The sequence below is a fragment of the Aspergillus vadensis genome, assembly GCF_003184925.1.
Source record: "Aspergillus vadensis CBS 113365 unplaced genomic scaffold BO88scaffold_7, whole genome shotgun sequence".
Classification (NCBI taxonomy): domain Eukaryota; kingdom Fungi; phylum Ascomycota; class Eurotiomycetes; order Eurotiales; family Aspergillaceae; genus Aspergillus; species Aspergillus vadensis.
The window spans coordinates 1152230-1179498 of NW_020292045.1; the positions used below are offsets into that span (position 1 = coordinate 1152230).

The 27269-nt window shown below is 50.8% G+C and overlaps 12 protein-coding genes across 12 annotated transcripts; 5 read left to right on the plus strand and 7 right to left on the minus strand.

Annotated features, from left to right (window-relative positions):
• Nucleotides 1-363: 363 nt before the first annotated feature.
• On the minus strand, nucleotides 364-2275 carry BO88DRAFT_452399 (glycosyl hydrolase family 43 protein; the record flags this gene model as incomplete). The annotated part of the gene is made up of 11 exons (XM_025710691.1): nucleotides 364-401; nucleotides 460-874; nucleotides 931-1021; nucleotides 1070-1205; nucleotides 1261-1266; nucleotides 1318-1462; nucleotides 1514-1601; nucleotides 1657-1868; nucleotides 1929-2020; nucleotides 2094-2154; nucleotides 2210-2275. 11 exons carry the CDS (start codon nucleotides 2273-2275, stop codon nucleotides 364-366), a joined length of 1350 nt encoding a protein of 449 aa, XP_025564679.1.
• A 266-nt stretch (nucleotides 2276-2541) lies between these two features.
• Nucleotides 2542-3397, minus strand: BO88DRAFT_257058 (uncharacterized protein). Its single transcript, XM_025702251.1, has one exon. The coding sequence runs from the start codon at nucleotides 3361-3363 to the stop codon at nucleotides 2809-2811; it is 555 nt and encodes a 184-aa protein (XP_025564680.1). The 5' UTR covers nucleotides 3364-3397; the 3' UTR covers nucleotides 2542-2808.
• A 103-nt stretch (nucleotides 3398-3500) lies between these two features.
• BO88DRAFT_424427 (uncharacterized protein) lies at nucleotides 3501-4862 on the minus strand (the record flags this gene model as incomplete). Its single annotated transcript, XM_025708736.1, has 1 exon — nucleotides 3501-4862. One exon carries the CDS (start codon nucleotides 4860-4862, stop codon nucleotides 3501-3503), a length of 1362 nt encoding a protein of 453 aa, XP_025564681.1.
• A 969-nt stretch (nucleotides 4863-5831) lies between these two features.
• Nucleotides 5832-7040, plus strand: BO88DRAFT_336538 (uncharacterized protein; the record flags this gene model as incomplete). Its single annotated transcript, XM_025702904.1, has 1 exon — nucleotides 5832-7040. One exon carries the CDS (start codon nucleotides 5832-5834, stop codon nucleotides 7038-7040), a length of 1209 nt encoding a protein of 402 aa, XP_025564682.1.
• Nucleotides 7041-7317: 277 nt separating this feature from the next.
• On the plus strand, nucleotides 7318-11477 carry BO88DRAFT_442906 (nitrilase; the record flags this gene model as incomplete). Its single annotated transcript, XM_025709991.1, has 9 exons — nucleotides 7318-7866; nucleotides 7928-8512; nucleotides 9122-9167; nucleotides 9228-9276; nucleotides 9333-9837; nucleotides 9887-9949; nucleotides 9996-10322; nucleotides 10377-10832; nucleotides 10887-11477. Exons 1-9 carry the CDS (start codon nucleotides 7390-7392, stop codon nucleotides 11475-11477), a joined length of 3099 nt encoding a protein of 1032 aa, XP_025564683.1. The 5' UTR covers nucleotides 7318-7389.
• Nucleotides 11478-11563: 86 nt separating this feature from the next.
• On the plus strand, nucleotides 11564-13655 carry BO88DRAFT_257087 (uncharacterized protein). Its single transcript, XM_025702253.1, has 4 exons — nucleotides 11564-11931; nucleotides 11987-12261; nucleotides 12314-12429; nucleotides 12490-13655. The coding sequence occupies exons 1-4, from the start codon at nucleotides 11649-11651 to the stop codon at nucleotides 13193-13195; spliced, it is 1380 nt and encodes a 459-aa protein (XP_025564684.1). The 5' UTR covers nucleotides 11564-11648; the 3' UTR covers nucleotides 13196-13655.
• Nucleotides 13221-14110, minus strand: BO88DRAFT_320837 (SDR family NAD(P)-dependent oxidoreductase; the record flags this gene model as incomplete). Its single annotated transcript, XM_025702473.1, has 3 exons — nucleotides 13221-13454; nucleotides 13511-13758; nucleotides 13816-14110. Coding segments are annotated over 3 exons (777 nt in total), but the record flags the coding sequence as incomplete, so codon positions are not given.
• Nucleotides 14111-14519: 409 nt separating this feature from the next.
• Nucleotides 14520-15990, minus strand: BO88DRAFT_257081 (UbiD family decarboxylase). The gene is made up of 4 exons (XM_025702252.1): nucleotides 15804-15990; nucleotides 15651-15736; nucleotides 15382-15590; nucleotides 14520-15327 (listed from the first exon to the last, which is right to left on the minus strand). Exons 1-4 carry the CDS (start codon nucleotides 15853-15855, stop codon nucleotides 14550-14552), a joined length of 1125 nt encoding a protein of 374 aa, XP_025564686.1. The 5' UTR covers nucleotides 15856-15990; the 3' UTR covers nucleotides 14520-14549.
• A 1492-nt stretch (nucleotides 15991-17482) lies between these two features.
• On the minus strand, nucleotides 17483-20085 carry BO88DRAFT_442910 (NAD(P)-binding protein). Its single transcript, XM_025709992.1, has 5 exons — nucleotides 19450-20085; nucleotides 19305-19384; nucleotides 19176-19269; nucleotides 17725-18472; nucleotides 17483-17666 (listed from the first exon to the last, which is right to left on the minus strand). The coding sequence occupies exons 1-5, from the start codon at nucleotides 20049-20051 to the stop codon at nucleotides 17604-17606; spliced, it is 1587 nt and encodes a 528-aa protein (XP_025564687.1). The 5' UTR covers nucleotides 20052-20085; the 3' UTR covers nucleotides 17483-17603.
• Nucleotides 20086-21870: 1785 nt separating this feature from the next.
• On the plus strand, nucleotides 21871-23028 carry BO88DRAFT_480306 (glycoside hydrolase; the record flags this gene model as incomplete). Its single annotated transcript, XM_025712136.1, has 1 exon — nucleotides 21871-23028. One exon carries the CDS (start codon nucleotides 21871-21873, stop codon nucleotides 23026-23028), a length of 1158 nt encoding a protein of 385 aa, XP_025564688.1.
• Nucleotides 23029-23806: 778 nt separating this feature from the next.
• Nucleotides 23807-25170, plus strand: BO88DRAFT_442911 (phosphotransferase family protein; the record flags this gene model as incomplete). The annotated part of the gene is made up of 4 exons (XM_025709993.1): nucleotides 23807-24274; nucleotides 24299-24407; nucleotides 24458-24925; nucleotides 25047-25170. The coding sequence occupies exons 1-4, from the start codon at nucleotides 23815-23817 to the stop codon at nucleotides 25168-25170; spliced, it is 1161 nt and encodes a 386-aa protein (XP_025564689.1). The 5' UTR covers nucleotides 23807-23814.
• Nucleotides 25171-25602: 432 nt separating this feature from the next.
• Nucleotides 25603-27092, minus strand: BO88DRAFT_452411 (rhamnogalacturonase A precursor; the record flags this gene model as incomplete). Its single annotated transcript, XM_025710692.1, has 3 exons — nucleotides 25603-25792; nucleotides 25847-26079; nucleotides 26136-27092. 3 exons carry the CDS (start codon nucleotides 27090-27092, stop codon nucleotides 25603-25605), a joined length of 1380 nt encoding a protein of 459 aa, XP_025564690.1.
• Between the last annotated feature and the right edge of the window lie 177 nt (nucleotides 27093-27269).

Below are 27269 nucleotides of genomic sequence, written 5' to 3' on the forward strand. Positions count from 1 at the left end.
AGGATGTGCAGCAGATAAATATAAATTGAGACACACTACCAGAGGTCCATGCTAGCCTGCCATGATCAGTGAAGATCTGGGTGGTCTAATGTTTCAAGAGTTGAGGAGTGATTCGGGGCTGGACCGCCACGCTCGGACGCTCGGGGCGCCCCGAGAGCTCTAGAATGACCGAGGAAGATAAGGACACATTCACGTCACGCCTACACCACGGGATGAACGTAATTTAAAAGACCTGAATTATGAGATTCACCGAGCAGCAAGTTCTATGTACTTCAAAAATCGTTATGCTGGTCTGCTGTCCTACATATGAAACTCCTTTCCCGGCCCAATCCATTCTCATCACTCAAGCTGCCCGGAATCAACTTACTCGTCGGGCACAAGCAACCGATCGATATCAGGACCTACTCAGAAGCAAAAGTTAGCGACATCTATGTCCATCTTCCACGCCACAAGACATACCGTATTCCTCCTCATAGGCGCTGAAGGTGATGACATTGTCATCGCCGCTCTCTAGTTGGGCGTTCAGCACCGACGTGGCCGGCGTGTTTCCATTATCGGACGGCAGGAATGCCAGAATCTGCGACTTGCCGTTCACTGTGACGGTGGCGTAGCGCTGGGTGGAATCTCCGTTTTCATACCGCACCTGAATGGTGGTTGTGGTCGACGCGTCACTGGAGATGTTACGCATCTCGAGAGTCCCATTGTCGGACCCTCCAATCCAGCCAACAGACTCGTCACCCGAGCAGCCGCTGCACGAGATAACCTTCGCTCCGTTGGACAGCACGTTGGTGGATGCTTCAGCTTCGGGGTCGGTTTCGTCGCCCCCGGACGACCAGGTGCCGTCTGTGGAGGGGATCCAGTTAGAGCTATCAATCTGTCGGTCGCAGTTAGTGGGATGAATCAATAGTTCGTTTCGCATGAGAATCTGACCAAGGTCGCGTTGGTTCCACTCAATGTCAAGGGTAGCCAAATGTATGTCGAAGCCATCAGATTCGATGAGATCCAGCGGTCACCCATGTACCTACCGTCGTCAGCACATGAGTATACTCACTTCTCCAGCCATGCTCACATCACGCTCTTCCCAACCTGCATCACAAAGGTGGTCTGGGAGTCATAGGTGTCCGTCCCCGCCGTTGCAAAGTCGCTCCAATCACTCCATGTGCCATTGAGGTCTGTGGAAGTGGTGTACTTATTATCATTGGCAGCTACATCAGATGTCAGTAGTCACACAGGCTGCTATTCCTTCCGGATTTCACGTACACCATCCTGAAGATTGTCAGTGAGGCATTAAACAGAGGGAATCTCGAAATATCTAACCAGTCAATTGAGATCCGAACATGAAATAGACCCCATCCTGCTTATAGATGGCCGGTGCCTCGTAATGCTCCGGGAACAGGTGAGTAGTATAAGTTACATTTAGGTAGTCGTCAGTCAATCGGTCAATCCGCAAGCCGTTCGGACGCTGTGAGGTTAGCTTATTATTGCCCATCGAAATATCTGGTGCTTGGCTTACATCCTCAGAAAGCAAATAGGCCGTTCCGTTGTCATCTTTGTACAGACCAATATCGCGCGACTGATGGCCCAGCGGCTGGAAAGAACCACTAGATCCCGATATGAGTTTGTCTCCTGGTGTACGACAACGGGCCGAATGCTCACAGATAATCGTACTGTCCGCAGACACTTGAGGAGGTGGCTACCCCCGTTTTCGCCTCGCCATAGGAGCTATCGTCGATGTGCATCCACATGACATACGTGGAGGTGTCTTCGTTGTAGATGATCTTGGGCCGCTCCACGACGCGGTCGGGGCCCAGGTCTCCACTGCTCTGCAAGGAGAGCAATTCACCCTCAAACGTCCACTCGACCAAGTTCTAGAAAGTATCGTCAGACATGTGTGGATGCTACAAGTTTCCCGATCGGAGATGACGCACTGTGCTGGAATAGCAGTTGATGGACTGGAAAGCGCTTCCGTTCAGGTGGTTCTCCCCGGCCCAGTAGTACGTGCCGTCCACTTCAATAATGCCTAAAAAATCACAGAATCAGAGATGTCCGATCGGGTATTTTAAGTTTACATATGGAGAGTATAAAGCACCTACCACCTCCATGAGCTTGAATATGCTGATTTGTCCCCGCGGCAGTCCATGTCGCACCCGGAACCTGCAGCTGTTAGTTACTCTGGGAGGTCTCTGACTACACCAGGACCGGAACAAACAATTTGTAACGATGCAGTCGCAACATTGGCGATTGCCACGGCAGCAAGAAGGACAGGCGCCAACATGATGCTAAGAGTCGATATCAGGCAAGAAGATGTCTATAGAGACGAAAAGGTATCGCACCGCCAGGGGCAAGGCAAGCAGGTCAGGAAGTGACTAGTAATATGTACATGATGCGGATAAGGGGACTGAATGAATCGGGTGATTGGGGGAGAAATCCCCTGCCCGTTATTATATTGCTGACGGTGCCACCCCAACCGTGTCTCATATTTCTTCAGGGATCCTGGCTGGCTTTGCTGCAGGATCTGCATTCTTTTTGGGATTTGCTCCGGTGGAGGTTGAAACCCCGCCCGTGAATCCGATGATCCTTTCCTCGTCCGATTCTTTCCCAATAGCTGCAAGGAACAGGCCACTTCTCCATCCACTCCACTGTTGACCTTCAAGATCGCTCTCTCAATCCTGGTCGCGGTTCTGTTGATGCAATTCGCGAACCTGAACCCCACCAATGTGACTGTGGACGGAGTACACTAGTTGACAGCCCGAACACGTCAATTTTTAGGGTGACATTGTTCATTCTGCTTCCCCAATTGTTTCCAATCTATATCTGCGGAATTGGGAAGATCATGCTGGCGAGCTCGGTGATCTCCTCAACACCAAGACTTCTGAGGCTATGGAGAATCTCGTCGATCATGGTGGAGGGAAGTCCTTCCTTATTGCGAGAATAGATGTCAATGCCGGCCGGAGTGAAGATAGTTTTGGCAAAGTAGGTGACCATCCATTGATTGTCTACTTCCAGTGTCTGACCAAAGCCGAGGCATTCCCAGTGCGAGCTTGCTATCATCAGCCAACCCCTGCCGCGCCAGTCCCAGGCCCCTTGGTTCCCCGGAGTTGGGGTGTCTACCCCATGAACCGATTTGATCTTTGTTGACCCAATGACTTGATATCGGACTAGGTCGTCAATCTTCACCATGCCAGAGGAATCGGGCGGAAGCAACTGATAAGTGATGTTGACATTGCACTTGCCCTTCCAAAGCGGCAGACTGGAGTGTGTAACATGCCAGGTGCCAAGCAGGAAGTCATTGGTCGGAGGCACACACTTGCGACCGCGATTGGCATAGATTTTAGGAAGTCCGATAATGAGGGAAGAAGCCATGGTTGGGCTCAATGTCGCGTGAGGCTTGCGATCATGAGATGACGATGGGAAAAGAAAAAGGGGGCTGGGCTGGTCGATGAGGCAAATCCCAATCCATCCCGCAGATTTGCTTACTTAACCATACAGCAGGCCATTCGTCAGAAGGATATACTTAGTGTTGCCGGCGTTACAGACCCTCCGCCAGTCAGCTGCTTTGTCGTCCCGTTTAACCATCGGTTTGCGGCTGCGCTCGCGTCGTAATACAAGGTGTATCCAGCACTGTACACATTGCTCAACGTCCGGTCCGAGTCCGTGAAATTGTTGAGCACCGTGTCATTGGTCAGAGTCCATGTGGATGTCACATCCAGTGAGACCGCAAAGGTCGAAATGCCATAGCCCGAGTAGGCTGTACCTGTCCACGAGGAGTAGTCTGTCAGCGACCAGCTGATACTGCTGCCATTGTACGCCACAAGGTCTCCCTCCAGATCCGATTCGGATACTGTGACAGTTGCTTCAGCGGCGGCCGTAGAATCCGCGAAATAGCTAAAGTCCTGTGTAACCTGAGAGTAATTGGCGACGACCAAGTTGCCCGACGTAGTGTTGATGGCCGTACTTGTCAGATGAGAGCTGGCGATAACATTGCCGAACCAAAGCGCTGCCGCCGCCTCAGGGAGAACTGTCAGACGAGAGTTGGTGAAGTTGATCTCCGAGCCAGACCCCCGTGTCCCAGATGAGAAGACCACTGCTCCCGCCAGCAGGCCTGCAGTAAGATCGGAATCGTAAATGTCAATCTGGGCGGTATCTAAGAAGGCAACGGGAGCCTGCTCGGCATACCCCACGATGTTCTCAGCATAGACGGTGCCCTGACCGTAGATGATGGCGCTCCCAATGCCCGCCGTATGCGCAACGGAGTCGTACACATACACGTATCCCTGGGGGCTGTCCCCGGCAAAAGACGAAGATCGATAAGCCCCGGAGTAGTGCTCTAGATTTCGGCCGACAATGGTACCGTAGCCTGCTGCATACAGGCCATGCGATACTGGACCGGAGCTGTACAGGCTCGAGTCTGAGATGGAGACATAAGTATTGTTTCCATAGGAATAGACATTGGCCGCCCCGTTGTGCACCGTCACATTAATGTGGTCAAAATGTGCCACAGACTCGTTGGCCACATTAACGGCTGCGTTCAGGCCAAAGAAACTGGACTGGTAGAGATCACTGGAGTACCCGTGCTTAACAATGGTCGAGTAGGAGGCATTCACGTCTGATCCTTCGGTGATAACGAGGACACTGGTGTCATTGGCAGAGACGGCAAGCGTCTCATGGTTGATAGTACCAGTTCTATCAGAGTATTCATAAGCCCCCACGATAGCATTGACTTGATAGGTAGTCGGGGTGTAGTCCCAATTCGCCGCCAATGCATCATCAGCTGCATCGGCGGTGAGAACAGCAAAGTCGCCGGGATCATGGAGGGTAACTGTGGCCGTGCCAAGGGCAGCAAGGAGAAAGAGAGACAGCATTTCCGATGACCTATTAGTATGGATAGTAATGCGCTGGATTGAGCATTCCAGGAGGGGGGGTAGCGAGAATATTATAGGAACTGCCTGACAGCTGCTTCCAATAACTGAAAGTTCGAAACCTATCCTTACAAGCACTCTTCCCACGGCTCATAAAGAGGACTGCCGCGTCATCCTTTCATGACAAGCGCCATGATTGGTTGTCGATGATCGGGTTTGTGAAAAGAGTCTCGAGGATGGGTACAGACAGGGCCGCGTCTACATTGTCGGCTCCACATCCCCATCAATTGAATCAAGCTTAATATCTCGCCAGCCGATATTGACCAGGACAAGATGGTAGGTGGTAGCTTTATATATGCTAATCTTGCCCAGTAGTTATGCACACCCAAAGTTATGACAAACATAACCCAGAAAGACTGCCGTTTTGGGGACGAGTAAAGACTTCTTCATTGAATCTCTTGCGGAGATAAAGTAACATGTTGAATTTCTTTCGCAAAAAGCTGTCGTGGGGCCGAAGGAGATATCAATCAAATAGTGCCATTTTCAAGGATTTCTATCCCAGATACCGATAGCTTAGGAGGAAGTACTGCAAGGTAGCTAACAGAGCCATATGAGCAGCCGCTGGGGTCCTTGAACCAACGTTAAGCAAGCAGGAAAGTGTATCAACCACATCCACTTCTCCGCATTATTCCCCCACATCGTCAAAGGGGCACTCCTAAAGGGTCCAAAATCTGATGCAGCACACGTGGATAGTGTAAGTAATTGTAGATTACCTGGGGGAGAAACCCGAAGCACGTGGATGGACCACGTCCCGACTTGATTCTGAATTTGCCAAACAAAAGGGAATATTGCGCGCAGAACGCCTATATAAGCCACCATCGCGGTCTCAAGGAAATCACTGGCAGCCTATGGAGCAGTCAGTCGTTCAAATTCAAAAGACCAAAATCTGCATCCTGTTCTTTTACCCTTATCATGCCTCCTCAGCCGTGGAATATCCTCATAGTAGGAACCCTGCATCTGCTGTCAGTCTTAAATGCTGCGGCTACCTCATCTACCACTTCTCTGCCTACCACCGCTGCCTACTATATCAGTGGAAGCACCAAGACGTTTGCTCATACGACCCTGACCGCCACCGGAACCGATGAAGCGGTGATCATTGTCAAAGAGACAGGAGTTGCTATTTTGTCTGACGTAACCCTGATCAAGACCGGCAACACGACCAGTAGCGATGACAGCTCCTTCACGGATTTGAATGCTGCAGTCGGTCTGGAGACGAATGGCACGGTTTATATTACCGACAGCAACATCACCACCAACGGCTTGAGTGCCAATGGACTACACACCTATGAAGACGGCACCACTGCCTACCTCTCCAATGTGTATATTCACGCAGAAGGAGATGGTTCACATGGCATCTACACCGCTGGGGGAGCCATCTACGGCGAAAACCTTGAGATTTATACGTATGATGGCCATGGCAGTGCCATCGCCACTGACCAAGGCGGCGGCCTCATCGTGGTAGAAGATTCAGCTGCGTACACCTACGGTGCTCTATCAGCATTGGTATACTCCACTGGAAATATTACAGTTCGTTCCCTTACTGGCACATCAGCCATTGCCCCTGTAGCATGCATTGATGGAGCAAACTCGTTTACCTTGACCGACTGTGATGTTACCTCCGGAACGCAGAACAATGGTGTGTTTCAAATTGTGAGTACGGTATCGAGCAGCACAACGGAAACCGCCTATGCTTATGTGAACGGTGGCACCGTATCTGAGACCAATGGCACCTATGCCTTGCTCTTTGTGGCTAACATCGAGGCCTATGTGTACCTGAGCGATGTTGCCATCTCCATCAGATCCGGGATTCTAGCCAATATTACTGCTGACAGTGATTGGGGTACGTCGGGAGAGAACGGCGGCACTGCCAATGTATATCTCTCGGGGATTGATGTCACCGGCGACATCTACGTGGACGACACCAGCGCCATCAATCTGTACCTGATCGGGTCAAGATGGACAGGCGCGCTGAACGAGGCGAATACGACGCGGTCTGCATCTGTGTATCTGGATCACAGTAGTATTTGGACACTGACAGGGGATTCGAATGTCGAGAGTATCAGCCAGGCAAATGGGTCCAGCGTCTTTACTGGTCAATATCGAGTGACCGAGGTTGCTTAGGGCAAGGAAAACCGCTGAAGAGAGGCGGTGCGGTGGCACAAAGACCAAATGTAATCAATTCGAACGGGAGTAGCATTATAGCTCTGGAAGCAATGAATATCCGGTGGTTTTTATCTCCGGACTGTGGGCTGCATCCGTTGGGTCTGGGTTCGGAAGGCATTCGCCGATTGAAGGTCCGACCGGCCCGCAATATCCGACGGACTACATTATTAAGTTAATTCTTGCTGTCTTCCCCGCACGAGAGGGTATTTAGACTTTCTGCATATACCATCTGCAGCTCTCCTTTTTCCCGATCACAACTTGAAGTCCCTTGATCTATTGATTTCCTTCATCAAGTCCGATATCCGATATGCCGCAGAAGCTCACGGTCGCGGTGGCGCAAGCCAGCACCCAGTCAACCCTAGCAGCCACCTTGGCGGCCCTGGAGCGAGTGACTCGCCATGCTGCAGCCCGTGGGGTGCACTTGATTCTTTTCCCAGAGGCATATCTAGGAGGCTATCCCCGGACTTGCGACTTTGGCACAGCGGTTGGTGCCCGTGGCGCTCATGGTCGCGACCAATTCCTCGAATACTTCCATGCCGCGGTCGACTTGGGCGACACCCCAACCGGAGCTGGGGACGACTGGGTGAACCGGAGATTGCCCCTTCCACGAGGCAAGGAATATCGCGGGGATGGCACCCGAGAGGCACTGGAGAAAATCTCCCGCGAAACGGGCGTGTTCATCGTGTGTGGCGTCATCGAGCGCGCTGGGGGTAGCCTATATTGTTCTGCCATCTACATTGACCCGCGCGATGGCGCCTTGGGCAAGCGGCGGAAAGTAATGCCAGTGAGTGAAAGCAACTTATTCCCAAATGAATTTATTGATCATGCTAATCTGAGACTGATAGACGGCCTCGGAGCGTCTGATTTGGGCTCAAGGATCGCCTTCCACCCTCAAGGCTGTCACCACCGAACTCAATGGGGTTCGGCTGACCATCGGAGCAGCGATCTGCTGGGAGAATTACATGCCGATGCTTCGACAGAGCCTGTACTCCCAGAATGTCAACCTCTATTTGGCTCCGACAGCCGATGCCCGCGATACCTGGCTGCCGTTGATGCGCACAGTGGCTGGAGAAGGCCGTACGTTCGTTCTATCTGCCAACCAATGTGTGCGACGCCGGGAACTGCCCGGATGGATCACAGCCAACTCCCAGGACAAACATGATGGCGATGAATATGTATGTCGGGGCGGCTCCTGCATTGTCGGACCCTTAGGAGAGGTTTTGAGTGAGCCCATCTGGGAAGTCAGCACAGACGATGTGACAGACGCCAAAGATCCCGATGATCCAGCCATGGCAGCCGCGTTGTCAATGACCGAGATCGATGTGGAGGATTGTGAGCGCGGCCGGTTGGATCTGGACGTAGCCGGCAGTTATTCACGCAATGATTCCTTCAAGCTCACCGTAGATGGGCTGGACCTGAACCCCCCGCCAGTATAAGCTGTCGGTGACTCTAGCGAGCTTGATGTATATACCGTCCCGCAAAATGTGATATATTATAGGGATGTTTCAGTTGAAGGGTGGATGCATTTGGAGCGGAGTAGGCGAAAAGCGAGGGCCAATGCCATTGTGATATGCTAGTAGGTTCTCTACCATCAAGTAGCATACACCTCTGGATTAATCGCAGGTGATTCTGCTCTGTTCTTGTCGTTGCAAATATTCCATGTAATTTCCCAAAAAGGCAACCAGGCTTTGTCGCCTCAGGCATAATACTTAGTCAGCCATTACATCAGCTGCAACTAACCCGTTCCGGGATATTTGCCTGGTTTCGTGGTTTTCAATTGACTAATAACTGATGGATTGATTGGTAGCAATCAGCCTCATCTAAATCTACTTGCCATAAACCCTTGAATCAAAGCTGCTGATATGTAGAAGCTCTTGAAGACACGGCTAGCCACCTTCTTCAGCATCTTAGAATGTCCCCTAGTCCGGCCCCTTCACCTCGCTTGGCCTGCCGACGCTGCCGGATTCGCAAACAGAAAGCATGTCCCCCCCATCATTGCCAATCGAATTATATTCGCTAATGCAAGGGCGGCTATATAGTGCAGCCAGCCTCGACCATGCACCAATTGTGTGCAGGCACAAGCAGGTAAAGCTGTTTTGATCGTGCTGCTCTTGTTGATGTTCTCTTCTAACTGACTTGAATCAGCCTGTGTCCCCAGTCAACGGCCCGCTAGGAAGAGTCGTGTCAATCCAGAGTAAGTAGATCTCGAAACAGGCTGATGACCAGGCAGCATGAATCTGACCACAACAGGTATGCTCGTGCTCTGGAGGAACGGATAATCGAGCTCGAGTCTCAACAACACGGTCCCGCTCATCATGCTCTTGGTCTGGGCACCACTTCAGGCCTAAGTAAGGCAGACGTGCAACCGACAGAGTCACCTGAACCGCCACGAACACGAATGAGTCGAGCCCTGACCGCAGAAGATGCAACATCTCCGGCATTTTGCCTCTCATCACATACCCCGGGAGATGCCGAAAGCACGCAAGCTGGAAGTACCCCTTCTGTTACTATCATCCCCCCCGTTGTCCAAGGCTCCCCCCATCCAGGGTTCCTTCCCGGGACCAACTATGAGATGGAAATTCCTTCACAGACCCAGGATGAGCTGATCCAGACATTTCTCCAGCGCGTGAACCCACGTTATCCCTTCCTACACGAAGGGACCTTCATTGCCTGGCATGAATCGTGGAAAGCATCTAGGAACTTAGGTGTGCCCCTGCCACCGCAAGAGCAATGGAAGGCATTTTTCATCAAGATGGTGGGTTATTCGCCACTCACTTGCAGCCCATGCTGACAGCTAGCGGCAGGCTCTTGCAGTTAGCCTTCTGATTGCACCTCGAGTATCACCTCGCGATATGAAAATTTCTCAGGTAGGAGTACCGTGAAGTCGCAACGTACCCCCGCTGAAGACCATAGGCTCTATATTCCTCCGCTACATCATCTCTGGATGCTGTGTTCGCTTGTCTTGACCCGGTATTGCATGCACAGGCCTACCTACTGTGCACACTGCATGCACTCCACTCGCCTTCTTCGCAAACGGTCCTGACCATGATCGCTGCAGCCGTGCGTTGTTGCGTGGTGGCACAGTTGCATTTGTCAGAAGTAGCGCACCGGCCGCAAGAACTTCTCTGGGAAAGGCAGATTCGACGCCGTGTGTTCTGGTCTGCCTACGCAATTGATCGCCTAGTCAGTTGGGTTTATCATGTCCCGTGCAGTCTAGCAGATGAAGATATTCAAGTTGAGGTGAGATCTCGCTTGCAGCATAATAAATCAGTGGATCTGACTTGATTAAAACAGCCTTTTGCAAACATGAACGACCACGAGATCAAAGAATGGCAAGTCCGTACTGATCGGCTGGAGCCGGATGCATCCACCCCACGCAGGACTCAAGTCTCGTCAGCTCTTCATCTGATCCGCGGTCGAAGAATCCAGTCTCGCATCCTGAGCATTATGATGCGAGCAGACTATGACCAGCGACTTGCTAAATCTCATCAGTGGCGTCTTCATATGCTCGAGGTGCTCGTTGAGTGGAAAGCGCAGCTGGAGCCCCATAGCGACCCGCTCTCTAAGGGCTATACCAGCGAAGGATGGGTGGGCATGCTGTACAACTATACAGTGCTCCTCCTTTATCGACCGACAAAAGCGAATATGAGTGACTTGGTCATGGAGCACTGTATTGGAGCCTGTACCGACATCGCACTAACATTCTGGAAGTACCTCAAGAGCCGTCAAACGGCTCAACTATGGCCGGGGGTGAGTAGCTGTCCCTTACACAGTCTCCCAGGATAGCAACTGAAACACTTATAGCTCCTTAGCCAGTTTGGGATAGGCATCACACTGTTATACTGCCTATGGGTGGTGCCTCCATCGCAACGATCCATCGAGACTCAGTCAACAAACATTGGCCCAGCCATTCGAACATGCTCAGTTATTTTGGCAGTACTGTCTGAACGGTGGACTGAAGCTGAACCTTTGCGGGACATTTTTGATCTCCTGGCGGACTCCATTCCGATTTATCGGTCTCGTGATGAAAAAGCAAGCCGAATTTCGACGTTCTCGGCAAAGACAATTCAGGAATATTTGCCCCGAGTGAGGGCCATCGTCATCAACAAAGACATCATGCGCATGCTTTTTGAGATGGCCACTGAGGATTATCCGTGGGCTGCAGGTGGGACAGTGAATGTGGGTGACTGGTTGTCTAGTGATGTGCACAGCGCCCAAGATTGCCCTCTATGCTGGGGAACCCGAGCAGACCGAGGAGACTTGCCTTCCGTCGACTTTGATGCAGCGAACCTGTGGCCAGGCTTTGATAATGATGACGATACGGATCACTCCTTGACAGCTTTGTCTGGGGAATACTCGCTATTCCCGGGACTGCTGGGCTCGATCGAGTTTTGATCCTTCGATCCTTCAGCTGATGCACTTGTTAGTTATGCAGTCTGATTACTAATTGACATGCATAATATGACACTTAACTACTTTACCACCCCCTATCGGATTCCCGCTACTTTGACTGTTTGAACCCTTGTGGCTAGTTATCCTAATCAATCTGGTCCACCCTTCATCATCATGGAACTCTCTCCCTCGGCAGAGGATGATTTCGTCTTCGTAAATGTCTCGCATCCCGACGAAGTCAAGTCTGCGTCAACGCAGCGCACCATCCGGCGCCGTGTCATGCGCGACATTGGGAGATCGCGTCGTCGCACCCGTCCGGGGCAACGAACTTGGCCCGTCACCCTAAGAGCCCTTTCAAAGCCAGTGACAGAGCACATCCCAGTGTCGATTGACCCATGCAATACGACGTTCTATCCTGGCGCTATGAGCGACCGAGCGCTACAGCTCATGCACTTCAGTATGCCCCTGCAGATACCAGCGCCTCCTCGAGTTTACCTATCTAACCCGCGTAGTGACTACCGACCGCGACTACGTGTTTCGTCCCTTTCGGACGGTATGGTTCTCCATGGCATTAACTGACACCACTGCCGTTCTTGTGGCCTTGGCCAATGCTGCCATGTTTCTTGATCAACGTTTGCGGGCCCAGTCGTACAGGTACGAGACTAGTGCAGAGTGTCTAAGTTACTACGGTCAGTGCGTCCGGCAGGTCACGCACCGGCTAGCGAATACTCATGAGAGACTCAGCCAAGGGGTCATCACGGCTATATTGGGCCTGACCTGTCACGATGTTTGTTATTCTCCATAGACGACCGCTGAATGAATGCTAAATCGGCAGGTAGCTCTATGTGGGTACGCTGGATCGCTGGAAAATCCATATTAGTGGCCTGGGACGTATCATCCACTTGAGGGGTGGATACCGGGGCCTAGATGATAGTATTACGCGCTTCGCTATTTGGTAATCTTCTCAACCCTTCTCGTTATTTCATCGATCTATGAGCTAACTGCTCGGCATCAGGCTCGACGTTGTGGGTAGCGTGATGGAAGACACCCGGCCCCGGTTGCCTACTCCGCCGGGATTCGGATCCCAAGTCCCTAATATTCTGTCTCCCACCCTGAGAAAACTTCTAGAGGACCTTGCTGCAAGATATGATTACTTCAGCGACATGGCAACAGCCTTCAGTTATGCGAACTTCCTTGTTCAACACACGGACGGGTCCCTTCGTCGTTCTGAGACAGTCTGGCTAAACGAGGATAACCTCACTGTAATTGAACTGTTTGGCCCAGCCACACATTTCCTACTTTCCATGTCGAGGCCGACCGAGATAAATCCTAGCGCAACAGACATCCCAGTTCTACAGCTACGCGAAGCACTCCGGCTGGTGCTGTTACTATTCCTTGGCACATTGAAACAAGCGGTCTTCCTTTTTACCGCCCACGAATGCGAATACCTGCGGTGCAAGTTGTCGACGCTCATATTGCAGATGGAGAAGGCCAACTACGACGACTCATTTCTGAAACTGTATCTCTGGGTCATTGTAACAATGTCTCGACTCTCTCATTCTATCCAGTCATCGATGTACCTTGACGATATCAGTGCTGTTCTGAACCTCCTAGGCATGGATAGCAAGGAAGGCCTAGATCTGGTCAGAAGTATCCTGTCCATTGACATTCTGGATGGCTATCTACCTTTTCTCTCAGCGCTAGAGACCTCAGGTTCATAACCATAACCATCGCACTTTAGCCACCTACAATTCCACCACTGACGGAAATGACCTGTCCGGAGATCCAGCGACTCTTTTCTGAGCACAACAACAGTACTGCATCCGCAATATCCTGCACAGTTCCCAGTCGTTCCTCGACTCGGCTCATTGGCACCAACGTCTTGTTGATCTTTTCTGCCACCTGCGGCGGCAAACCATCTGTATCTACCGGACCGGGGGAAACTGTGTTGATGGTGATGCCGCCATGATTGCGACCAAGCTATGCACCAATTAGTACACTCCTTATGCGAGATCTCAACCACGTCTTCAGCTTACCTCCATCGCAAGGGAAAACGTCAGCGCATCCATCGCCGCCTTTGAAGCACTATAGACCGGCGATCCTGAGATACCCAACTTGGACGCCACCGAGCCGATGTTGATGACCCGACTTCGTGGCGGCATGTGCTTCACTGCTTCCTGTATGACGTAGATTGGACCAAAGACATTGACGGCGAAGGTGGTCGCTAGAGCTTCGGGGGCAGCGCTGAGTACCGGTCCCGGGGTGCCAGTAGCGGCGTTGTTGACTGGTCCAAGTTAGCAAGCATCAGAGCCAGGGAAGTGAAGATTGTTCGCGGACAAACCAAGGATATCAAGCCTTCCAAAAGCATCAACCGCTTCTTGAACGAGTTTCTGCGCTCCGTCAGGCCGGGAGATGTCAGCCTGGACGGCTAGGGCCTGTCCGCCCGCGGCGGTGATGCTCTCCGCCACGGTGGCAGCGGAAGCAGCCGTGGACAACGAGACATAGTTGAGGATGACCGCTGCACCATGATGAGCCAGAAGAGTGGCAATGGCGGCCCCGATGCCTCTCGTTTTGCCAGATCCGGTAACAAGGGCTACTTTGCCTTGAAGGCTGAGAGGGGAATCGGCCTGGGACATTGTGAATGAGTGATGATGTTGTGGTTGATGGAAATCAGAAAGCTGAGGGATCAAGGTGCCTTTTATGTCTTGCCAGCGGATCTTTGCGAGAGGAAAAGAATGTAGTAGTGAGAGGATTTTCCGCCCTACAGCATAGTGATATTCGCCGCCAGAATCCTGAAGGCTATACACGATTTCCCGATTTGGCAAACGGTCCCTGGCCCCTGCAGCTCACTCTGGAACTAGGCTTGATGCAGTTAGTGCTGATGAGTGGATATCATATAATACTGATTATTGGTTGGAAGCTCTTGTCATTACTCCTATTCCAATTCTGGCTTAGTATCGCTCTGTTAAGAAGCTGGAGAGAGGACTCGGCAGAGGGCATGTTGAATCTATTCTGACCCTAGATATGATACACAAATATCTCCTACATACCGAGTGACCGAGGATCACAGCTGAATCATTCAGTCGCTGTCACGATTGTCCGCGACTGCTGCGTCTGGTATCCGGTCGTGTCGAACTCCACGCTACCATTACTGCTTTGGCTCAGGCTGCTGCTCTTCCGCAACTCCTCGGGCTCATTTGTGACGTCGAACTGGCGATGCTCCCAAATCTCCAACGGCTGCTCTCGGGTAATGTACTCGCCAGATTCGGTTGGGTCGATCGTAGACCGGCCCTGCGACTTGTCGCCAACGCGGAAGCGGGATAGATGGACGGTCGAGCTGTCCATGCGACTGGTGTATTTTCCATGGCTGCGGTCGTATGACGAGTGGGCCAAAAACGCCCGCCAATTGAACAGTCGGCGGAATAAAGTCCAGGTTTGAGGAATGTTGGCCACGATCACTGCTGTGGCAGCCTCGCGGACGTACCAGTCCACCCATTGGTCGCCATATGGATTAGAAAGTGAGTAGTACTTGGACAGAATTGAGCACAGAATCACAAAGGCACCCAGCGAGAAGACCGCGCAAAGGGTGATCTTCTTGGCCAAAGTCAATTTCGCCTTTACCAGCAGGGGTAGTGGAATGGCCATAATCATCAGGTCAGTCAAGATATTCAGTGTGAGTACCAGAATTAAGTGGTTGCGATAGACGGAACACTGGAGGTTCTTCGGCGGCACGGACCAGTATGCAGAAAAGGGACGACACCAGGCGGCAAAGAATAAGATCTCCACAATGACGAAGCTAAGGGCACAGAAGGCACCGATGATCTTCACAATCCGATGCTGCGAGAGTCCGGAGCTAGAAAATAATCAGATGTTGCGTCACAACAAATTTCACGCAAGGCAAACCCACGTCATGGTCGAATACAGCAGCAGCAGGCAAGCCTTGCAACCCCAAATGGTGGCTAGCCACATCTGCTCCACCACAATGACCAGTTTGCTACCTGTGATACGGTCTGGGATGGAGGAGGGCTCGATGTCACCGAATTGATCTCTGGGGATCTCGTTGGTGCCATGCTTTTGCACTTCAATCAAGAAGACGGTGAGCAAGATGTAGAAGACCTGTTATGGCTGTGAGTCATGGCGGTTTTATTTAGTCGACATTTCAATGGTCAAGCATACAACAGTAAAGCCCATCAACAAATCCTCGAGTTGAAGATGGCGGGGCACTCCCATCTGCAACGTCCGGGAGACATAGCGCAGTAGGGCTGTCATGATAGGCGATCAGCACTGATCAGCATCGTGTCACACCGTTTTCCCCCGACGATCACTTACTGACTAGCAGCACCACCGCTAACCACACCCAAGTGTTGGCGCTCGACACCATGTTCTGAAAAGACAAAAAGGTTGCTTTTTCAGAGAGGTACTGGATGTATCTGTTAGGCTAATGGCGTAGTAGAAGGCACCTCAGGTGCCTGGCTCCTTTTAGTTGTTACAGCTTCTGCTGAAACTTGCTAGAGCTAACAAGAGGACAGCCAATAGCACGCCGGCCGATTGTATAGCCTCTCAACGGGGAATGGGAGCTTCCATTGCGTGTTAAGGGGACGTAGGCAACAACCGGGAGCTGTGTCTTGTAAGTACTGCTTCAGGAGCTCCTATGCCGCTCGTGACAATAAAACCTAGCCTTGAAGCCCAGTCGGGCCCACCTGATTCTCAAAGGGGATATTTCGCGCGTGCATACGATTGCTGGAAGTCCTTCCCTCGGGGTTCCATCCGTGCTTCCATGTTTGAGGCGCCCGTGGCTCCGGGGCCGATCGCGGCGAATCAAGTTAGCCAAGGGAGAGTGAGACTCTGGTGTAAATGCCTTATTGTCGATATCGTTCTCGGGATGTGTTCTACTGTAAAGATAGACTTTTCTAAGGTTGATCGGCTGATGGAAATGTCGCCCTCTACTGAGTCTTTACCTTGCGCAGCTGAATATTACAAGGGGTAAGGGTGTAGCTGCGCGGATAATTCTCATAGCCAAGGAAAGCGGCGTATTGACACACTCGTGTTAATAAGCCCACTCTGGAACGGCCCAGCTTGTAGTACCGTTCCAAAGGCATGGGGATTAAGATCGGAGCGGAAAACTTTGCGGTGAAAATTCTGTCAACCCGTCCACCAGTTCAGGACACGCGCGGGTTCCTATGACTGCGGAGGGGTGAAAGAGTTGTTACTATGATCATTGTATCCGGCCCAGATACTGTTGAGATAATTCGCATGGGTTGGAAAAGTGGCTTGAATGCAGCGACAGTGTAGACCCCTGCTGTTTGGTTCCTCGAGCTCGTGTAGCGAACCCGAATAGTGTCAATTCGGGCATTGTCCGGTGGCTGACTCCAGGGCAGAAACTGGACCAGCCGGCCGAACGGGCCAACTGATACGATCCAAGGTCTCAGCCGAAAATCTTATCTCTAACCAGTCAGCGGTAGGACGTCTCAGGAATAGAAATTACCTGCTGTCGCCGTTCCATGGGTCACTACCGCGCTCATTCCGACCTCGTTTACGGGAGGCATCACAACCTCAATGGCTTGTACACAGACCGGTGGAATCACCAGCCAAGAGCAACTCCCGTAGCAAATGTGAAAGAGATTACCCCCACCAATATTCAAAGTTCCAGATGCTAGTGACATGATTGGTCCGTTTGACACAATGGAGAGACAACTCTTTTGGGCAGACTTGCGCCGTATCGACTGCGCTATGAATGTTACAATTTGTGTGACGGTAGGGAGTGCCAACCCTGGAATCCTGGGGTGTTTGGAACACAAAATAAGCATAGGTGTCATAGACAGACAGGATCCAAGTATGGTGTCATTCTTGTACCAATCTTCATAGTCTGTAGCCGGATACGAGGGAGATATGAATCTTAAGCACTCCTCGAAATTACACCATAACCATTCTACTTCTCACAAGACGTAGAAAGGCATACTTTATACATACTAACGCTGTCATACCAGGGTTGGCCTGCCAAGAATTAACTTTAAGAATGTTCTCATTATTGCCACTATATCCGGATTGGTGTTCCTTATGCTCGATGTAGCATCAGACATCTATCATATAGTGGACCTCCAACTGGTCAAGGTCAAATCTCGGTCCAGTTTACCTGATAGTAAATCCACCGTCTACGCGAATGTCCGCTCCATTGATCATTCCACTTGAGTCCTGTTTTACGAATCAGAACAAAGCGAAATACTCCTCAGTCATTGAGTCAGCTGCGTACCTGACAAAGAAACAAAACCGCATCCGCAACCTCATCTGGCTGCGCAAACTTGCCTGTCGGGATCGTCTTCAGGAAAGCCTCCCGCACATCATCCTGCCCCCAGGCCTTCTGTCCCAGAGCAGTCCAGGCCACTGTCGGAGACACGCTGTTCGCCGTGATACCACGGCCTCCCCATTCAGAAGCCATACTGCGCGTGAGCCCCAAGAGTGCCGCTTTGGATGCACAATAGGCCCCGTGACGATGCAGGGCCACATGTGCGGCTTGGGAGGCCAGATTGACGATGCGACCGGGAGGCGGCGGATTAGGTGACGCATGAGCGACTTCCGCCGCAGCCAAGTACAATCGTGCAAAGGCCTGCGAGCACAGCATGGGGCCCAGGACATTGGTGTGCAGATGCTTCAGGGTCTCTTGCGGCGGGGTGAACTCCAAATCACTGAGCGATACATAGCCCGCCGTGTTGACGAGGATACTGGGGAAGGCCCGAGCCGACTGTGACGTCGATGATGGGGTAAGAACATCCTCCTTCAGGGTGGTGAAGACCGACTCCACAGCGTCGGGGTCTGTGATGTCGCATTCATACGTTCGGATCTCGTCGCGCGCGGGCGACTCACCGTAGCCCGCCTCTAGCAGCTCATCGCGTCGGGCAGCCTCGAACGGGGCATATAGAAGAGCTAGCCGAGCACCTTGTTGGCGAAGCTTCTTACCAATACTCGAACCCAGGCCGCCTTGTCGGGAGAGGCAGTCAATACTCAGATGGGAATTGTGACGAGGTCGGGTCGATGCCTACCTAGACCACCGGGGAGGATGGCGAGCCGACGTGCAAAGGCCATGCTGTTGTTGATCCAACGATGGAGCAGTGAGAAAGTCGGGTGAGAGCCAACAAGAGCCTGAGATGAGGACGAACTGAAACAACAATACTAGTAAAGTAAATCAGCGGTTGACTTGTTGGATTTCCCCGCCCCAGCAATACCAATAATATGACGTCATATCGCATACGGATTGTCGAGACGGAAATGAAGGAATGAGAATGAATTCAATCAACTATGCCCATTCGAGCTGTATGACTCCTGAACTGGACTGCACGCAGTTGATGTGAATCAGGGGGATAAGGAGAAGTCCGTATTTAAGCCTCTTTGTAGAGCGCCGACCGGAATTGTAATATACCCCCGCGTTTTGAAATTATCAGGCTTTGCTTCTCGACAACGTGGAGCAGAGATAAGTGTGGAAACTAGGTTTGCTGGCACTGTACGCTTGAGTCACCCTGGAAGGGTGAATGAAATTCTACAAGACCAGCGTATGAGGACAGGAGAAAAATGGGGTTTTCTACCAGGCGGGGGCCTCCTCTCTGCCACTTACACGGACCGGTGATTTTATCAGCGAGCAGTTGCACACACCAGTCAGTACTGGTTAGAAGTATCCTTCGAAATTGATACTCTCTGGGGGTTCTAGACCAGTATATGCCGGTGGAAGGCGAAGGCGTGAGGTGCCTCGATCTCCAGTATCGGGAAACTGGGAGACGAGCAATAGGTCTATGTGAATCTATGTCTATGCGTATCGCGTGAAAGAAGAGCTGCCTACACGATGGTCCTGTGTCATGAGTGAGATGCCACAGGGCGTCTCACCAGTCACGATCTGCCCTCCACGATCTTGAGCACATCCTCTAGTGTCTCCGCAGTATAATCCGGTTGTAGGCGTTGGCACTCCTCCACGTCGCCCTGACCGTACCGACACCAACACACCTGGGCTCCGATGTTTCTTGCGTACAGGATGTCCGTCAAGGTGTCTCCAACCATCAGTACGCGCTCCGCTTCCACCTCCTCGGGCGCCCCCAGGGCTTTCCAGTTCGGCCAGAGCACGTCTGTGAAGCTGGACGGATCCGGCTTGCGCTGCACGCCGGCCACACCATGACCCAGGATGAGGGAATCTGGAAAGAAGTGGAGCAGGTCGGTCTTCTCCAAAGCCGCCTTCACTGCGACCGCTGCTTTGTTGCTGATGATGGCCATGGGTTGATTCCGATCGTGCAATGCTTGTAGGACGTCGCGAGCGGCGGGATAGGGACTTGTACGGGATTGGCCATGAATGGCATACAACTCGCGATAGGTAGGAATCCAGAGAGACTCGTCGAAGGTGGTGGGATCGGGGTGTAGACTGCGAAAGGTGTCCCCGGGAGGCGCGCCGGTGGAGACGAGCGGGCGAATGTCGCTGGACGAAGGCGGAGGATGAGAGGGCAGAAGGCGCTGGAAGGTCAATTGGATGGAGTGCTCGATGGCATCGTAGGTGTCGAACAGTGTGCCGTCAAAGTCAAATATGACAAGCTGGTACGGCATGATGATTGATTTCTAAGTTGTTCTGTTTCTGCGTAAATTCCATTTCAGCTTCTTTTTCATCTTTTTCTGTTTTTGACTCATTCCCGCAATGGCACCAGCCACCTCCGCCGCGTTTGGGGGTGGCGCAGTCATCTCTTCCCCAAAGTATAAGCCACACATGGCTTGCATAGGGTTTGTATTTATTTATTTATTTATTTACTCGGTACTTTTGCCTTTCCCCACCTAAAAATATTCGGGGTGGTAAATGTATAGCAGAGGAGTTTACCAAAGTATATGTACAGTTCAGTTGGCGAACTGCGTGATCCTGTTCATTTAAAACCCTAAACCATTCAAGTCACACTAAGTATAAGTATATAATCCTGCTACTGGCAGCTGCAAACACTCTCACCGTACCACAACATGTCGTCCACCCTTCACAAAGAGAATATATACTTCTTCCAAATATACCAGTACCTTTGAGCAACTCGAATGAGGAAGAAGAAGAAGAAGAAGAAGAAGAAGAAGAAGAAGAAGAAGAAGAAGAGGGAAAGTCTATTGGTGAAGGTCGTTGTTTCCCATTATCATGCTGAACTCTGACCCGACTAAATAACGTCACAACTATCTGATTATTCTAGCCATTGCGAGCCAGTAGTTCTACAAAAGTTCACCGGAGCTTTCAACATTTGCGTGAGCTTGGCAGCTCGTTATCAATTGACTAGCAACTTTCGTTGTTCATCAAGGGTTTGTTTTTAGTCGAAGTGTATAGGCCAGGGCCAAGAAATTGGACTATGGGGCCATGTTAGGATGGGCGACCCGGTAAGCGATGAAGTAGCGGAAGACATCAGGACGGGGCGCAATTTCGAATAAATAAAGCAGATAATGGTGGATTTGTAAGTGTGACATCAACCTGTCAGTCAGAATGGTCTGTCTGACAATCCAAGCGCTGTCTGAGAAGCCAACCGGGTCGGCTCTCCTTCTCACCATCGACACTTAAAATGCATATAGGCGAATTAATTCAAGTGAAGAGCGCCATGTAGCCACCATCCCGTCTATCAGTGTAAAATCTTCAAAGACAATCGAGGAGATGCTTGAGGACAACAGACTTTCCGTTACCCGTAGCTCATAATCTGGCACTGGGTTTATGATGGCAGGGTAATCTAGCCCGTGCGCACACACATATGCCCATGGATTAAGATGAAGATCGTCCTCGACTGCATACGGGCTCCATCTTCGGCTCCACTGTTGGATCTGCACATGACCCTGAAATGCAAGCTTAGCTCCCGGTGCCCGCGGGCTCCGGCGCGCCTAAGGCTTCCTCGGGATCTCATTCAACGGCTTGCATGCATATACTTCCCTCACAGATGAGAGGCAGCCAATGCCATGACGGTCTCCACCAGCCTTGCTGGTACCGCTAGAGGTCCTTCCAATTGAGCTGTGTCTCTCCACGTCCACACAATTCGGGATGTGGAGGAAATTGCAAGCAGCTGACAGCAAAATGGTACTCAACCTGGCCAAGCAATATACATAAGTGACTCCAAGAGGTCAGTGTTCATCACTTCTCGGTGAAGTTTAACACCGAGCCTTTAGTCCTCATACACAGAGAGCGAAGTGATCCCATGTAGAGATCTCGGTGATTTTCTCACTAAAATACACTGAGATGTTTACGAGAGGTCATCAGAACGACAGCCTGCAGGGTCTAGGGAGATTGGAAACCGAGAAGCCGTCGGACACGGTTGATTCGGGGGATAAATAGAGACACGACACCAGTACCAGAATGAACATCATCAGCCCTCCCTCATTTTGTCCTGTCTATAAGCTACTCTCATTCTGACCGCGCAAAATGGTCAACCTACTCTCTGCCTTCTTCCTCCAAGCTGGCTTTGCCCTCGCTGCGGCGGAGTACCTCAACTGGACTACGTACAGTGCCAATGGAGTTAACCTAGGCGGATGGCTTGAGCAAGAAAGCACTATCGATACTACTTGGTGGGCCGAATATTCCAAAGGCGCGGACGACGAATGGGGCCTTTGTGTAAACCAAGGCTCTCAGTGTGGTCCCGTTTTGGAGAGAAGATATGCGACCTATATCACAACCTCGGATATTGATAATTTAGCAAACGCCGGCGTGAACCTTTTGCGTATCCCCACCACGTATGCCTCTTGGGTCAAAGTGCCCGGGTCACAACTGTATTCAGGGAACCAGGTTTCGTTTCTGAACAACATTGCGACATACGCTATCACTAAGCATTCCATGCATGTCATCATTGATGTACACTCGTTACCCGGTGGAGTAAATGGTATGGCTTTTGGAGAGGCAACGGGACATTATGGATGGTTCAACAACCAGACAGCGTTGAATTATTCTCTTCAGGCGATTGACTCCGTCATCACCTATATTCAGAACTCGAACCATCCGGAGTCCTTTACCATTGCACCCATCAACGAACCTGTGAACAACACAGATATGTCAGCATTTGGCAGTCCAGCAGCATTATCGGATGAAGGTGCAGCTTGGGTTCTGAAATATATTCAAGCAGTACTGGACAGGGTCGAGAAAGTCAATCCGAATATACCAGTTATGTTTCAAGGTAGCTTCCGAGGCGAAGAGTACTGGTCATCGAAATTCTCTTCATCCGCTAACCTGGTCTTCGATGTGCATAACTATTACTTTGCTGGCCGGGGAGCAACAGGCCAGAACATTACCACATACATCTGTGCCGATGCAGAGGATGGAGCAGGTGATGGCAAATTCCCTGTGTTTGTCGGCGAATGGTCAATCCAGGCACAGTACAACAACACCTTCGCTGACAGAGAGGAAGCTCTCAACACCGGACTTTATGCTTTCGCAAAATACTCTCGAGGAAGCGCCTATTGGACTGCTAAGTTTTCGGGGAATGCAACCGTCGACGGTCAAGGTACACAGGCGGACTACTGGAATTACATGACCTGGATCAATAACGACATGATTCATCCGGATAAAGCTTCTGAGGTGTGCGCATAGAAGAGCCCAGTTCGAGGAAAACTGCATATCTTGTGGCCCGTCGAACATATATCATTCTACACATAAATTATCTCACTATTAGTGCGAGCATGAGATCCGTGACGGTCGACTTTTCATGTGCTTAATGTTGAACCAGCTTGTTGCGCACAATGTAAAGGCTTCATACTGGGATACTTAGCAAACAATGCTATATAAGTATATCCCTCAGCAGCTGCCTGACTGTTATCTTGTTCTGTGTCTGGTGTAGTTCATGATAAACGAGGCAATAGTATTCAATAGGTCTAAAGTACACGGTACGGGTATCTCTAGGCTTTGCGAAAAGGATATCGATGGTAAAGGGCCATAATACATTTAGGAGATCTTCTCAACAAGTTGAGGGGTGGTAATTGATGCCATAACGTGTATAGAATCGCCAACTAGTGGCCTAATTCATCGATGTTGTGTTGCTGAACCTTGCTGTTCTTCTATCTAGCACATCATCTCCCAGCAGACATGGTGTCATGTACACTTAGGTTGTAAGTCCCTATTTCTTGTTTCTCTGGCGCTTGATGGTGCTTGCATTGGCAGCCTGTGTCATAAGCTGCCGTTCCTGGTCCGATAAGCCATCAATGACCTCTTTGACTCCAATAAGCTCTCGACTCTCTCAACTCTTAATTCTCTCAGCACCGATTGGACCCGAAGATACCCGGTTATCACATGATGGATTCCAAACCACGACTTTCGAAGCGCATCAACAAACCCCATGCTGTTGTTGCATTATCGCCTCCGACTCCGACCTCAACAACCATGGACTGGGATCATCTTTCTGAGGAGTATAATGACAAGTTGTTTGCTGGCTGGCTACAATTGCTTTCCCAGCAGTCCCCTGCCTTGCCGTCGAGAGTCGCAACCCAGAATCGTCGTGGCACTGCATGGGTGGCTGATGTCTCACAGTTTACCACGGGCGCTTACAATATTTGCTGCATTGTTACCTTCGAGGATGGATTCCGTGCACTTGTTCGGTTCCCAATCCTGGGTAGAAGCCGCTTTCGGACGGAAAAGAGTAGAAACGAGGCTTCAGTCATGAAATTCCTATCTCAAAATACCGCGCTCCCTGTCCCCTGCATTCTTGGGATGGGTCGATGGGGGTGCGGCCCTTACCTTGTCATAACTTTCACTGAGGGAATGTTGTTGTCCAACCGCCTTGGGGACCCAACAATCCAGTCGCCCAGCCTTAATCCAAATGTTTCCGACTCCGACATTCAAAGTGCCTATCGCGTGATGGCGTAAGTTATCTTGGAATTGTCTAAACCAATCTTTTCGTCTATTGGAGCTCTGGAAGAGGGATCCCAGATGTGGAAAGTAGCTCAAAGGCCACTAACCCTCAATATGACGAACTGGTGCGCGTTGGAAATCTTCCTCCTGGCATATTTGCCGAAGGGACATTCAGTACCGCGGGCGAATATTTCGAGGAACTCGCGAGACAGCAGCTTCTCTACCTTCAATACCAACGGAACGATGCTGTCGAAGATGAGCAAGATTTTCGGAAGAAATGCATAGCCCGCTGCCTTTTGAGGGAAATCGCCCGGGAGTATAAAAAGCAGCGGTCGGGTCCGTTCCATCTTTACTGCGAAGATTTGCGTCCGTCCAATGTACTTGTTGCAAAGCAAGACTTTTTACTCACTGGTGTCATTGATTGGGAATTCACTTACGTTGCGCCTGCCGAATATACCTATACTGCACCCTGGTGGCTCCTCTTCGAGAGCCCCGAAGCTTGGCAGTCAGACTTGCATGCATTCTTGGCACGGTATACACCACGCTTGCATCTCTTCCTCAGTGCACTCCGATCATGCGAGGACGAAAAGAAACGAAATGGTGCATTGAAAGAGTATCAGCGACTTTCAGAACGCATGGCAGAGTCTTTGAATAACGGGCTTTTTTTGGTTCTGCCTTGCTGCTAGGAAAAGCTACATGTTTGATGATATCTATTGGCAATTTCTAGATAAACGACATTTTGGACAGGGATCTCTTTAAAATAGGCTTTCGCTTTTGTCACAGGAGGAGTTGGACGGCCTTGAGATGTTTGTTTCTTTGAAGATGCAACAAGCCCGTGAGAACCGCTTGGACGAACATATATTGATGGACAAGCTTATTGATCTTTAATGCTAATCCGACTACCAGTCTTTCAATGCATGGAGTATATGTCACCAGTTATCCGATTGCTATATTCTACCGTGCTTTTGGTCCTTCAGGCCTCGGGAAGCTCTGGCGCAAATCTACGTTCACCCACCACGATATGCGGCGCCCCAACTTCTTCAATGTAGTACAAGCTATCATACAGACCTGTAATATAGGCTGCAACGAAATCAAGATCCTGATTATAGGTACTGCCATCAGGCGATGCAATTTTCAATGTAGCTCCTTTACACAACCTAGCTTTGATGCATGTTCAATTCGAATGATATATGCTCTGTGTACGCTGAGGTTCGGGAACACTGCATAACCGCTGCGCTAACCCAACATATCGAATGAGCCTTGTATATGAATGTACTTCCAATATGCTGTAAGCGAATTATCCACTGTAGCATAACCTAGTCAATGCCGTCGTCGATGATGCGAAACGGGAGATGCTGACGGGAGACCACCCGCACCATGGAGATGTAGAAGTGTTGAGATGGGAGTAGCACCCGGGTAGAAACTCGTCGGCATGGGAGGAATAGTGAACGGGCGCGTTGATGGCAGATCAGCGGTAAAGTCAGCTGCCATTGTTGGGGCAGCATAGGACCTTTCATGTTGTTAGTAATTATGGGTTGGAATGAACTACGACATAGTCACGTACGGGGTGGCAGTTATAGTCTGTTTGCTGGTAAAGGTCTTTAAATCCGTTGTTCCCTTTCCACTAGAGAGACAGGCCCCATCTCCATAGGCATTTTCACACAGCCAGACCACATCACTGCTGTCGTTGGCCCAGAGGTTCACATTCTCGATGGTAATATCGTAGCACGGGACGTCAGAGTCACACTGTAGACGGATCACTGGGCGTGAGGCGCTAGCGGATTCTCCGTGCCAGTTCTATATAATCAAACAAATTAGGATATCCTCAGACATCTATATTGGCGTGTACTTACTCGGAATGTAAGGTTGGACACTTGAACTCCTCCAGAGCCTCGGTCGTCCCCCCAGGCCTCGTCTATAGCTAGCGGGTACGGACCGCCGTGAACTATGACATTCTCCCAGATGATATTTTTGATAATCCCATCCCCATTATTGCTCTTCAGGAAGCAGGCATCTGCTCGGTTCATATAGAGATTGCGGTAGTGAATGTCAGATATATTGGTGCCTGTGCCTAAGGAGCCAATGGCGGTCCCACCACTTAGATTGCAGTAGATATTCTCGATCAGATAGTTGTGCGCCGGAGACTTGACAGTGACACATTCATCGCCGTTGCTCACTTCAATATCATGGAACCACATGTTCTCTCCCCATACGTCGATGGCATCTGTCGCCCCCACTGATGTCACGCCGCGGATCAAGATGTTATATACCTCTCCACTAGAGACGGTATCAAGGACGATATAGTAAGAGGGCGAGTCAACAAGTGCAAATCCATGCACCGAAAAATTGCTAACCTCTTGGATGCGCAGCAGTCTCTCGCCGTAGGTGTCATTTTGCAAATATTCGTACCCAAAGCCCTGAATGGCCCCGCGGGAGTTGCCGCTGAAGAATTCGAAGTCGTTGCAGTCACGGATCAAAATCATCTGATACGATCCGCGGTGTCCGCGCATAATCACACCGTCTAGCTGAATTGCAGAGGACTGGCCGTGCTTGAGCTCGATATCCTCGGCCAGCGAGTAGTTACCAGGTGGGATGTAGACCAGTCCCCCCACTGAGCAATTTCCCCAGGCATCGAGAAGGGGCTGCGAGATATCCGTCTTACCATCTGCGAGGGCTCCGTAGTCGATGATGTTGCAGGTCTGATTCTTGGCTTTAGTGCTGTAGTCAACTAGAGGACCAACGGGACCAGATAGTTGCGCCCGTGCCAGAGTGGCTAAGAACAAGGTATATGGTAAAATGCTTGCTCGCATGATGACCTCTGACCATCAACAGACTATTATGGCAAGTGATCGTGGTCTCTATATCCTCAGAACGAAATTCAGGATTGAGTGATGGGAGCATTCGGGAGAGCAAGTAGTACATAAGTAGACATACAATCAGGGGGCCGAAGCGCTTGGTAGTGACGATCGCACCCTAAATGTGAGGGC